The sequence below is a fragment of the Megalobrama amblycephala genome, linkage group LG3 (genome assembly GCF_018812025.1).
Source record: "Megalobrama amblycephala isolate DHTTF-2021 linkage group LG3, ASM1881202v1, whole genome shotgun sequence".
Lineage (NCBI taxonomy): Eukaryota > Metazoa > Chordata > Actinopteri > Cypriniformes > Xenocyprididae > Megalobrama > Megalobrama amblycephala.
In genome coordinates this window covers 39,121,326-39,134,236 of record NC_063046.1, presented here as the reverse complement: position 1 = coordinate 39,134,236, position 12,911 = coordinate 39,121,326, and the positions used below count along the sequence as shown (strand labels likewise).

The 12,911-nt window shown below is 38.7% G+C and overlaps 1 protein-coding gene across 3 annotated transcripts in view; it reads left to right on the top strand.

The window, feature by feature from the left end:
- LOC125263977 (mucin-5B-like) overlaps positions 1-11,925 on the top strand; it is an 83,513-nt gene extending 71,588 nt beyond the window's left edge. For 2 of the 3 annotated variants that reach the window (XM_048183179.1, XM_048183178.1), the window contains 9 exons: positions 4,353-4,516; positions 4,655-4,826; positions 4,941-5,185; positions 8,306-8,489; positions 8,732-8,921; positions 9,206-9,384; positions 9,484-9,553; positions 10,632-10,762; positions 11,350-11,925. In XM_048183179.1, coding sequence (XP_048039136.1) covers positions 4,353-4,516; positions 4,655-4,826; positions 4,941-5,185; positions 8,306-8,489; positions 8,732-8,921; positions 9,206-9,384; positions 9,484-9,553; positions 10,632-10,762; positions 11,350-11,387 — 1,373 coding nt within the window. In that variant the 3' untranslated portion in view covers positions 11,388-11,925. Of the gene's footprint in view, positions 1-4,352; positions 4,517-4,654; positions 4,827-4,940; positions 5,186-8,305; positions 8,490-8,731; positions 8,922-9,205; positions 9,385-9,483; positions 9,554-10,631; positions 10,763-11,349 lie in introns of those variants that run through there. The other variant, XR_007183941.1, reaches the window with a different exon arrangement.
- Positions 11,926-12,911: the final 986 nt, after the last annotated feature.

Sequence of the window (12,911 nt, the reverse complement as noted above, 5' to 3'; positions counted from 1 at the left end):
TTGTCCCGTTCGTTTTTGGGACTGAAAGCTTAATGAATTTTTTCCAAAAACATGCTGAAACATGGACTTATCTGACCACAGCACACATTTTCACTGTCTTTTGTAGCATTTGAGATGAGCTTGGGCCCAAAGAACATCTCGGTTGTGTATGTAACCCTCATTCCCTGAAGGAGGGAATGGAGACATCCCATCGAGTGAAGGAGGGGATTGGTGCAGCAAGCTGACACTAAGCTAGGGCCTCTCGGTGTCTCTGACCACTTGAGGTGAGAACCCAGGAGGATACCAGCTCTACGCAAAGGCTATATAGTCTAGGCACCACGTGCCAGCACCCAGGAGGATGCAACACTTCTGGTAGACTGAGCTCGCAACCCAAGCAGGCAGGGCACACCTTGGGCTTGGTATGCCAAGGCGATGGCATTCACTATGCAGTGGGCCATCCTCTGCTTAGAGACATCCTTTCCCCTCTGCTGGCCTCCATAACAGACAAAGAGCTGCTCTGAGGTCCTGAAGCTTTACGTTCAGTCCACGTTAGTCACAGAGCGTGGGTTGGGACAGAGCAAAGCTAGGGCTGGGTCTGCCTCCTTTGAGGGCAGCACTTGCAGGTTCACCACCTGGACATTGAAGGGAGTGGTGGGAACCTTGGGCACATAGCCGAGCAGAAGTCTCAGGATCACGTGGGAGTCAGCCGCCCCAAACTCTACGATTAGTTGACCGAAAATGCCTGCAGGTCCCCTACCCTCTTGATAGAGGCCAATGCAACCAGGAGCAAAGTTTTCATAGATAGAATCTTTAACTCCACTGACTGCAAAGGCTTGAATGGGACATTCTGAAGTGCTCTAAGCACCAGAGCCAAATCCCAAGAGGGTATAGTGAGGTTCTGGGAACCAAGTCTGACTGGGCCAGTAAGGCGGCACTCAGGCACGCCATTGACACGGGGGACGGGGGGTCAGGACCCCCGCAGTTTTGAAAAGACAGAAATCGACCCCCGCACTTTTGATAAGGGCTGCTTCAATCAGTCACACTATATCATCTTTTAGCTTAGGATATTTTCTTTCAAATGAGACCATTTCCACATTTCTGTGAGCTTTTGTTCGTAAATAATCAACTGTTTTGTCGCGGATGTGAACAGGAAATGCGCTCTCAAGCGGAGAAACACGCAATCTCCAAACAAATCTCAAAAAAGCATGCTAACGATTGAGGACATGTCGATGGTATATAAATCATGCCCGAAAGTTAGCGTTTGTCAATCGAGCCAAACCATCCATTCATAAACCAAGAAATTTGACACTTTAAGGTAAGGAGGCTGATCTCTCAGGCTGATGCGCGAGCTGGCTTGACTGAAGTTTTCGTGAGGATTTATAGTTTATGGACTGTTTTGATTCGGTAATTACATCTAGAAAGGTAAAAGCATTGATGGCATCTATAAAAGAGATATCTGAAATTGAAACGAAAGTGATACTGCCTCGTCCAATAGGGAGGACGCACGAGAGGAGACCTGCGCGTTTAATTGGTATGTGTATACTGTAATACTACATTTACAATGCTTATCAGTGGCATGCACTTTGATTGCAAAAGTGAAAGTGCCCTTTGCGGTCGCATCGTGGTGCCCCCGTGTCCCCGATGTGAACGTGAGCTCCAGTCCATTACAATTTAGAGCGGTTAAGGCCCGGGTGTACTTCATTTCCCACATTCCGCTCAGTCTCAGCCTTTCAAAGAAACTCCTTTGCCCATCAGCGTGGAAAGACGCGTTCGGCGCATGCACACGTGCACTGCCCGTGGTCATAACAATACAATAAGTCTCCATTCTCCCGGAAGAACAGGCTGTCATGAGAGCTCGCAGGCTGCATGATTGAACACTCTCAGGATGTAAATTGCGCGAAGCAACCTCAGATGCATCCAACTCCAGAGGAGGAGATGGCGGGCGAGTTGCGACATACAGGTACTGGAGTCCAGGTACTGGAGTCTCGACCGTAACTCCGCAATGGTCATCTTCCCGCAGTGGGTGCATGGCTCATCCATGAAAGCCACCTCAGCATGCTTGATGCCCAGATACATGAGGCAGGGATCGTGACTATCCATCGGATCGGTGCCAGGTAACAACCTCATCCAGAAACACATGAAACACACTCTTTTAGATCAGAAGAGCAGAAACAGATGAAACTCTTGGCTCCAAAGCGCAAAAGTTGAATATGCATTGCACCTGCTGCCTATTTATACTCACGCTGCAGGGCGTTGACTCGTTTGGTTACACTCAAAGTAGATTGGTCTCTCTAGCAAGATTCCCAATTCGTCGGTTCACTCGACATGACGTCGAACATGACCGACTGAAAGGGAATCTCTGCATAGAATTGATGTATAGAGGGGGAGACTTAGAGGACTTCTGGTGGAATTGCAATGAATTTGGTAAATAAGCTAAATCTTTTTCAATTTACAATTTCAGATTCCTTCTGTGAAAATTTATTTAAAAAATAAAAGAACTTTAAAATGCTTTATATTCTATTAAAATCATCTGGCACACCTTTTTGAGACACTGCATCATGGTATTGATGCAATGGAAAACTTCAGCAGAACTGGTGTCTGAAACACGTGTGAAATCACACCAGCCTTATTGGCCACGGCAGTCATATGATGTCACTGGGTGTGCCAGCATCTCTATAAAAAGGTGCCTGCATGTCATTTGCTTCGAACAAGACCGACTAAAAGGGAACTCGGCGGCATCTCTGCGTAGAATTGATGTATAGCTTTCTCCTTGTGTAACAGAGATTTAAGTTGCATTTCTTGATGGAGCAGCAGACTGTGTTAAATGACAACAGTTTTCCAAAGTACTCCCGAGCCCATGTGGCTATTTTTAACACAGCAGCATGATGGTTTCTCATGCAGTGCTATCTGAGGACTCGAAGGTCATGCACATTCAATGGAAGATTCCTGCCTTGGATTTCTCTGGATTCCCTGAATCTTTTCACAATATTATGTATGGTAGATGGTGAAAGACCCTAAAGACCTACTTTGCAGTCTTGCATTGAGAAATGTGATTTTTGAATTGTTTGACAATTCTCATTCATTTTGGCACAAAGTGATGAGCCATGACCCATCTTTGCTTGGTGGATGTTCCTTTTAGACCCAAAACACAATACCCTCACCTATTACAAATTCACCAGCTAATTGTGGACTGTTTCAAAACTGTGTAACGATAACTGTGGATATTTTGTAATCTTTTCACTATCTCTTCACTATTATATTTTGCTTCTGTCAACTTTTTTGGAGTGTGCTGCAGCCATCAAAATCAAAATTTGTTCATATTTATAAAATACAACTTATTTGGCTAGTGAAAACTTTTACATTTTTTCTTTATACTTTTGTCAAAGTCCCCCTGTGGTGAAAATCAAGTTTTTAATATTGTTCATCTGTGTAGCTGGTGTTTTTAACATGCTTTAAGACAAACCAAGTGCAAATTCATGTCAACACCATTGCTGAGTATTTTGTCTTAAACCCACTGTTTGGATTGGCTGGTGTTTCTGACGTCACAAACTACCTTGTTACCAATCACATATATCGTTAGCATATTATTAACTGACCACACAAGGGAGTCTCAAAAGAAGGTTATTCCGGTATATTTTTCTGTTGATATGAAAAATCAGGTAGATTTAGCAATATGGCGGTTGTATGATGCATATTACGATGTTATGATGAACTATATGCCTTTCTCCACTGACGTTCTGAGCTGTTCATTTCTAGGAGACTGATTGTTAGAAGGCAGCTGTCTGAGTCATGAATGTGAACATGGTTTGTGTAACATTAGCAACACATTATTAGCTGTTTGATAACGTAGTCAAGCAAAACGCTAATCATATTTATTAACGTTATTTGTCTGATGCATGTTGTAAAAAGTGATACCATTGTGCAGCGTTTACCTCAGTAAGTTGACCGAGTGGATCTCGTCTGAACTTGTCCAAGTGAATGGAGGCGGGGCTAATTATCATATTCAAAAATCCATGTATATTAAATGAGGCAAGGGTGTAGAGTTATGTTCAAGCTATTTTAAGGCATTAAGATTTTTTTTCACAGGAAATTGTCACATTTAAATCTGTAATTTTGGTGATTGGAGTTTTAAGAGATAAAATTATTGACTACAGGGGGACTTTAAATAAAGTTTCAAGAGAGTTAACAAATCACAGATTCTTGGTTTTATTGAGTTTTACAAAATGTCCCAACTTTTCTTGATTTAGAGTTGTATATAGAGTTGCATTTATTTATTATTCTTTTGTTGTCCTAATAAATAAAATACAAATTCATTAATGAATGTTTTTTCTTAACCTCTTGTAAATTAAGGCATATTTTTTCTTATTCCACAGAATCAGAAATTTACAATAAAACTGATGGTGATGGATGGTGTTACATTGCAAAATGTGTCAAAACAGAAGAGAAAAAGTGTGATGTGATAAAATTATCACAACCCTGTTTAACAACAGTATTGCCCTCAGGTCACAAGTGTGATAAATATATGCCTCCCCTTACAGTAAGTACTGTCATAATTGAGGTTCATGCACAATATATTACATAATACAGATTTTGTTTTATTTGAGTACTTTCACATATATTATAACACCACTTAATAACTATTCTTCTTTCTTTTTTTTCTTTATTTCCCCTTTAGGATGGTGAATCAATTCATGTTGGAAATTGCTATATAGGCACATGCATAAATGGTACAATAGAGCATAAACCAGTACATTGTGATCCTGTAGAGTATCCTGTGTGTGAGAACAAATTTTCACCACTAAAAGTTGCTGACAAGTATGGATGCTGTTTTAAATATGAGTGCCAATGTGAGTTAATGGTCATCTAATGTTCTATTGAATTATCAAGTTACTGTATCACTGTGTTTTTTGCACTGCACAAATTAACAGTATAGGTTAATTTGTAAACTGTATATGTTTCAGGTGTCTGCAGCGGCTTTTTCAACCTACATTATATCACGTTTGATGGAACATATTACCCTTTTCAAGGAAACTCCTCTTATGTGCTTGTGCAAGAAAAAGATACGAAGTATAGTTTTAGTGTTGTAGTTGATAATATCTGTGATTTTGAAGATGGTCTTTCCTGTCCCAAGGCCCTAAAGGTTCACTACAAATCTTCTGAGATCATCATGACTCAGAGGATTTCTGGTGGAATTGCAATGAATTTGGTAAATAAGCTAAATCTTTTTTTTAAATTCTAACTTTCAATTTACAATTTCAGATTCCTTCTGTGAAAATTTATTTAAAAAATAAAAGAACTTACTTTATATTCTATTAAAATCATCTGCCACACCTTTTTGAGATGCTGCATCATGGTATTGATGTAATGGAAAGCTTCAGCAGAACTGGTGTCTGAAACACGTGTGAAATCACACCAGCCTTATTGGCCACGGCAGTCATATGATGTCACTGGGTGTGCCGGCATCTCTATAAAAAGGTGCCTGCATGTCATTTGCTTTCTCGCTTCACATTGAGGAAACTCTGCTCTCGTCCGGCTCTCTTTGCAGAGGATGGGAGTCAGGCATTTTCGCCTCTAGCTCTGAATAGCAAGATGTAACCAGAGTTGAGGTGGAGATTTCCAGTGATCCCGCATTCTCTCTTACCCCCGTGTACAAGGAGTTGCTTGAGGTGATGACCTGTGCCACAACTAGACTTAGTCTAGACAGGTCCTCCAAGCAGGCATGATGGGCAATGCTTCATGGGTCATTGATACTCTCCTGTTGTGAGCCTTCTATTTGTCCCCATTCTCCACACTAAGGTGCCAAGATCATGAGGGAAACCATATTTGGCTTGCACAGTAACCTCCGCTGGGTCTAATTATTCGAATGTGGGAGGACTATGTGAGCACGGAAATGAGAAAATTCCATGGGTTGAAGAGGCACTTACCGACTACCTCTCCCCTGATGTGACGTCTTCCCTGAAGGCTCTGGTCTTGCTTTCTAAGCCATGCCAAACTACATCTGTGCTGCAGTTGGTAAGGTCGGTGGAGCCTTTTGCACTATGGTGGTGTTGCAGGCCAGTGGCAGTCCTAAGAGGGATTTCAGGGAAGTCATCTTGGTTCGTAGGTCTGTGGACTCGAAATCATGAGATCTTTATTTTCTCCTTTGCTAAATGGAGGGTGTTGGGTCACCAGAGGTTGTTAGGCATTTGACCCAAACTGAGACAAAGCTGTTGAATTATAGTTTTTTTATGTACCCTCAAAAAAAAAAAAAAAAAAAAAAAAAATTAGGGGGATTGAGTGCTGACAGTGCTCTCCCTATGGAGCAGATGCTTAGGATAATTCTGGATTTCAAATGGAGAAGGTTTAGCCAGGTAGAAATTGAAGGATTTGCCATGAAGGATTTGACCTCTCTGGCAGGTAGAGACACATAGTGTTTCCCTTGAGGAGGGAAGTAGGATCTGCAGTGGTAATGCAGTTAATAGTCCCATGGATGGGGCAGATTGCAGAGAATTTGAGTGGGTTAAATTGACATTAGTGTTCCACCTTCTCATTTGTTGCACTCTACAGGATGTTATGTCTGGAGATGAAAGTATGAACGTAAGCTACATTAGCATGTGTCCCAGAATGGTTTATGATGAGGAGGAGGAGGACACATCCAGCAGAGATGGAGTTCAATACTCTCTCACTCATTGCTTTTTGTTTATGTGATGCCTGGGGAGAAGGACAGTTGACAGAGATGTGTACTTAGCATCCCACTTTCTCATCTCTCACCCCCTCCAGCATTCTTGGAGGTGATAATGTAGGCGAGATATGTCAGCACACATCCCTGGTGGTCTGTGAGAAAAGGGCAATTATTAGAGCTTGGGTTTGAGTCGTTGCTTGTGCCCTACTGTCTCATCTGTTGCCCTTCCAGCTTATAGACTGGACAGTTTTTCCCAGCTGGATCTCCTGAAAGTACTTTTGCTGTTTTCTTCCGATGCGGATAGAGGGATAGAGCAGGCAGTAGAGCAGGATTGAGTGAAAACACAGTGTTTCTTGCTCTGTTCTGTAGCCTTCTCCAGTTCTTTGAGACTGGGCACTGAAATACATGCTCCCCTTGGTAGGGTTGCTTTTAAAGAGCTTTACAATTTGCCAAAGTCTGGGGATGGCTAATGTTGTGGAGCAGTAGACTCCCCTCTTCCGGAGTGGAATTTGTCAGTGGACACAGATGAAGCTGCGGCCTCCCTAGTTAGCTCTGATCCTAGTAGCTCTAGCAAGGGATTTCTTCCTTGGAAGATGTTGTTGAAGTCTCTTGCTGAAGGTGTCCCTACCAGAAGTATTAAGGGGGGATTTCACACATGCTTTCGGACACCAGTTCCGCTGAAGCTTTCCCATAGCATCAACACTATGACGCAAGATCTTGTACCTTCTCAGGGAACCAGATTACATAGATAACCCTGAGACATTTTCAATAGGTGCATTTACATGGAGCATTGTAATCAGTTTAAAAGTCCAATCCGAATGAAAATGCTCCATATAAACACCTCAATTACGAGACATTTTCAATAGGTGCATTTACATGGAGCATTGTAATCAGTTTAAAAGTTCAATCCGAATGAAAATGCTCCATATAAACACCTCAATTAAGGGGGGAATCCAAGCTGCAGAACATTTCCGCTCTTCTAGGTACTAAGGCACTTGGTCACTTAGTGTCCATGCCCAAACTGAATGAAATTGTAATCGGTTTGAGAGAGGTGGGATAAACCTTTCAATAAACCGAACAAAATAAAAATTCTGCCATGTAAACACGTTAAACCAATTACTTTGCGACTATCACGTCAAGAGGCCAGGGGTCATCAGAATGCCCAGTGGCGGTGGCAATATTAAACTGAAACAACACATTTTATTACATGCACTGAAGGAACTCATTGTATCATTACTGTGGACCTTCATACACATGCTTCTGCTTAACAGAGGAGGGAGGGGTAGTATTGAGATGCTTCTTAGAGATGCACAGCCACCAAAAAGGTCAGCTTCCTGCACCCGTCTTTTCCTCATACCGTCCAGCAATAATATGCTACAAATTCATGCTGTTGCTTGATTAAGAGCAACACTTTACATAAAAATAGCACACATAAGATATAATGGAACTCCATGTTGACAGGAATAAAAGGCGTCAAACAGGACATAAGCTAATGTGTGCGTGTCACAAAGTCATTCCGTCTCATATAAACAGTCCACCAAATCTTTCAATCTGAATGATTTTAATCGGAATGACAAAAAAGTGTACATGTAAACGTGGCTATTGATTGACTTTTTCTGAGAAGGATATATTTATGCTTTGATTTGTATGTTTTTGCTTTTTTAGATTTATGTAAACCACAAGAAAGTCAAGTTGCCATTTCAAATGATAGATGTCCATGCCACAGAGAATGATAAAGAGTCTCTTGTAGTCATATCTGAGATTGGTGCACAGATCTCTTTTACCGGCACAATGTTTTCCATCAACCTCCCATGGCAGAAGTTCCATGGTAACACAGAAGGCCATTGTGGTAGGTTCACAGTCTTGTTAAAATGATGTACAGATTAAATTACACTACTATATTGACTGAGTGTAGAGTGAAACATTCTTCTTATTTTTTAAAGTGATTAAATAGTTTGTAAATGTGTAATTCTTGTACTTCAGTATTTTTACATTTCCAGTGATACTTCAAACAGAAATGAAGGATTAGGATTATTTAATATGTTGTCTCAAATTATTCAGGGACTTTAAACTCTGATTTTGTCTTTTTAGGTGTATGTGATAATAACCAAACAAATGATTGTCGCTTGCCAAATGGCACCGTTATATCATCTTGCCAAGACATGGCTCCATATTGGAATGTTCACAACAACAACAACAACAACAACCTTCTGTCATCAAGACATGAGTCCACGTCAGTGCCATGCCCTTCTTCTGCAATATGCAAAATCATTGAACACAAGTAAGCATGTCATTAAACTATTTAAAAAAAAAAAAATAATAATAATAATAATAATAATAATAATGTATGATGAAAGTAATTCTGGTTTGTGCATATCTTCAACTCCTGATATTATGTTGTTAATGAAGATTTCCAAAAAGTTGTGTTTTCCTCTATTAATACAATTTATATATATATATATATATATATATATACATATATATATATAAAAAAACATTATTCATAACTTCAAATCAGTTAAATGAGGTTAATTATGAAAGTTTCCACATTGATCAACTCAACAGGCTCTTTGAGAAATGCCATAAGTTCGTCCCTCCTGAGCCCTATGTGTCAGCATGTAACATTGATGTGTGTAACATGAACAACGAAACAGTTGGCTGTGCCACGCTGCAGGCCTATGCTAAGAAATGTGCTATGGTAGGAGTATGTGTAGACTGGAGAGATGCTACCAATGGAGTGTGTGGTCAGTATATTTATTATCTTAACAGAACTGCAGCAGAGTAACTTTGTCTTAATAAACACACATTACGGTTTTTTTGTTTTGTTTTGTTTTTTCATTCAGATTTTAAGTGTAAAATGCCACAGATATATGTAGCATGTGGTCCTCAAGTGGAACCAGCCTGTAATGGAAGGTATTTGAAATCTTGAAAAATATTCTGAACACTTAAAGGTGCCCTAGATTGTTTTTTTTACAAGATGTAATATAAGTCCTAGGTGTCCCCTGAATGTGTCTGCGAAGTTTCAGCTCAAAATACCCCATAGATTTTTTTTAATTAATTTTTTTAACTGCCTATTTTGGGGCATCATTAACTATGCACTGATTTTTTCAGCACGGCCCCTTTAAGAGATGCGCTCCCTCTGCCCCACGAGCTCTCGACTATAATACAGTGCATTTACAAAGTTCACACAGCTAATATAACCCTCAAATGGATCTTTACAAGATGTTCGTCATGCATGCTGTATGCATGCTTCGAATTATGTGAGTAAAGTATTTATTTAGATGGTTACGTTTGATTCTGTGTGAGTTTGAGGCTATGCTCTGTGGCTAAAGCTAACATTACACACTGTTGGAGAGATTTATAAAGAATGAAGTTGTGTTTATGCATTATACAGAGTGCAAGTGTAAAAATGAAAATAGCAACGACTCTCGTCTCCGTGAATACAGTAAGAAACGATGGTAACTTTAACCACATTTAACAGTATATTAGGAACATGCTAATGAAACATTTAGAAAGACAATTTACAAATATCACTAAAAATATCATGATATCATGGATCATGTCAGTTATTATTGCTCCATCTGCCATTTTTCGCTGTTGTTCTTGCTTGCTTACCTTGTCTGTGCACAGATCCAGCCGTTAATACTGCCTTTCCTTGTCTAATGCGTCGAATGGGCTGGCATTATGCAAATATTGGGGTCATACATATTAATGATCCCGACTGTTACGTAACAGTCGGTGTTATGTTGAGATCCGAGTGTTTTCCGGAAGTCTTTTAAACAAATGAAATTTACATAAGAAGGAGGAAACAATGGGGTTTGAAACTCAATGTATGTCTTTTCCATATACTGAACTCTTGTTATTCAACTATGCCGAGGTAAATTCAAATTCTGATTCTAGGGCACCTTTAAGAATGTATATTTATAATTTGCAATATAGAAAAGTGAAGCTGAAAGGAAATGATTAATCATTATTTTGTGTATGATTTTAGATTTAATCTAAAATATTTACATGGCAGTAATGAATTCAATCATTTGAAATCCATGCTAAGAGAGGGATGTTACTGCCCAAGTGGTACTACACTTTTGCGACATAATTCTAATATCTGTGTTCCAAGCTGTGGTAAGTGTAATATAATATTTATTATATCAATGCTTTGATCAACTTTAATGACACTTATGTAGGTGTATGTCTATATGCATATTTTTTTTTCTTCTTTTTTTACATTATCTTTCACAACTAGCAGACTATATTACAGTTCTACCTTTGTTTTTTGGTGTAAGGAATATAGTTTTACAGTATATGGCCAAATGTATGTTGACAGTCAGTGACACCCTATAATTAACAGGCTTGGCTATTCCGGTGAAAACAAATCTACACAAGAATTATGGGAATATTGTTTGAATACATCTGGAATAGGCTTTGCTACCCATATAAGGAATCAACAGCAAAGCATATCAGGCTTTGTACTCGGGTTCACACACTTGATTAGCTGATTTTAATTGATATTCATTTTGATGAACCAATGTCGATTCTTATATCCCAACAAGTCAGCTAAAACGCATCAGTCTGCATTGGTTATTTTGCGTGATGGAAATGCTTTTTGCCTTGCATAAAATAACTTGGTTTTATTTGTTATAATATTGAATAATTACGTTCAATGTTAAAATATGTTCTCAGAACTACTTGTACTGTTTGTTTATGGGCAGGTTATAAGGACTATCAGAAAAATGGGGTCGCTATCTGAGGTTTGCAGTTCCCCTGCCGAACACCATTCAGCACCGATTCAGATTTCATCAACACACCAGCATGAGAACCAGCACCATTTCAGTAAAAAAAGGGATAAAAGAATGGTTACACCTAAATCAAAAAGTTACTATTAAATGTTAAATGTTTATTTTTTTAAATGTTTTAAATGTAGGTAATATATAAATTAATAAAAAGTATATAAAAATTGCTGTATTTAGAAGTGTATTCATACAATATAAAGGACATATTGCGTAAACGTAGTGGAGTTGTATTCAAAATTGAATAGATTGAATAAATGTAGAAATAAAATAGTTGTGATCTATGAATAATTCTAACATCCAACTTGCTTTCTCTCAATCTCTAACAGTCATCACTGTATCAATATCTGGTGTGAGATTGTTCTTTAAAGCTACGCTATGTAACTTTGACAAAAAATGTTATGTCAAAATTGTATTAACTGCTGCTATTATTGTCTTATAATATTATTAAAAAGGAAGGTTGTCAAACTACAATATTAAAGTTGGCATGAAACTGAAGCTGTGATAGTCTTTTTTCCCCTATTGTGACATATTTCCAAGTGACATGGCTTCTGGAACAAGAGAAAATGTAGGGCGGGACTTGATTTTGTCCATGGGGAATTGATTGGATTATTGTGGTTTGCTATTTGTCAGTGTCATGTGAGTGACAGGTTGATCCCACCCTCGCGCCAGTAAACGTCATCAGAGAAGAGAAGAGATGTCACTGCAAGAGGGAGAGGAAGTTATTTTGATTAAAGATTACAAGGACACATGAATAAAAAAATGTGCATGGATAAATCTCTTATAATAAATTACTGCAATGTTCCATAAAAAAAAATAAAATAAAAAAAACAGTAATTCTCAATTATGATTTCATTCTTACTTTAAATTTATGCATAAAAAATGGAAAGTACAGCTCAATTAAGCTATAGCGTATAATGTTTGAAAATGCAAATTTCTATCTATCGATCGATCTGTGGTATGTGTATGTCTCTGTTATGGTGATGTAATACTCTGATTTTTGTAATTTGAAAGAAAGAAAGAAAATGACTTCAGAGCCGGCCTGAAGCATCCTTGGTGAAAATGGCTGAGTGGTGTTGTAAATTGCTGGTAGTAGTATAATCTTATAAGCATAGTATTATCATATAAATTGTCTTATGTAGCTTGATTCTAATTGTAGCTCTAAAGCACCTGCTGAACAGGTGCAATTACATTTCATTATTTTTTCAGTCAAAAGGATTTATGTAAAGTCATTAGAAAATGTTTTGTTTTGTTTTCTAGAAAGACTTTTTATAATAGGTGGATAAATGTATATAGGAATCAAAGTGATGTGAATGGGTAAGCCATGTAATGCCAGAATATACACAAAAAAATGCTGGGTTAAAAACAACCCAAGTTGGGTTGAAAATGGACAAACCCAGAAAACGTGTTGTTTTATCCTAGCGATTGGGTTATTTTAACCCAGCAATTAATTGGTTAAATGTGGGTAGTTTTATTTAACTCAA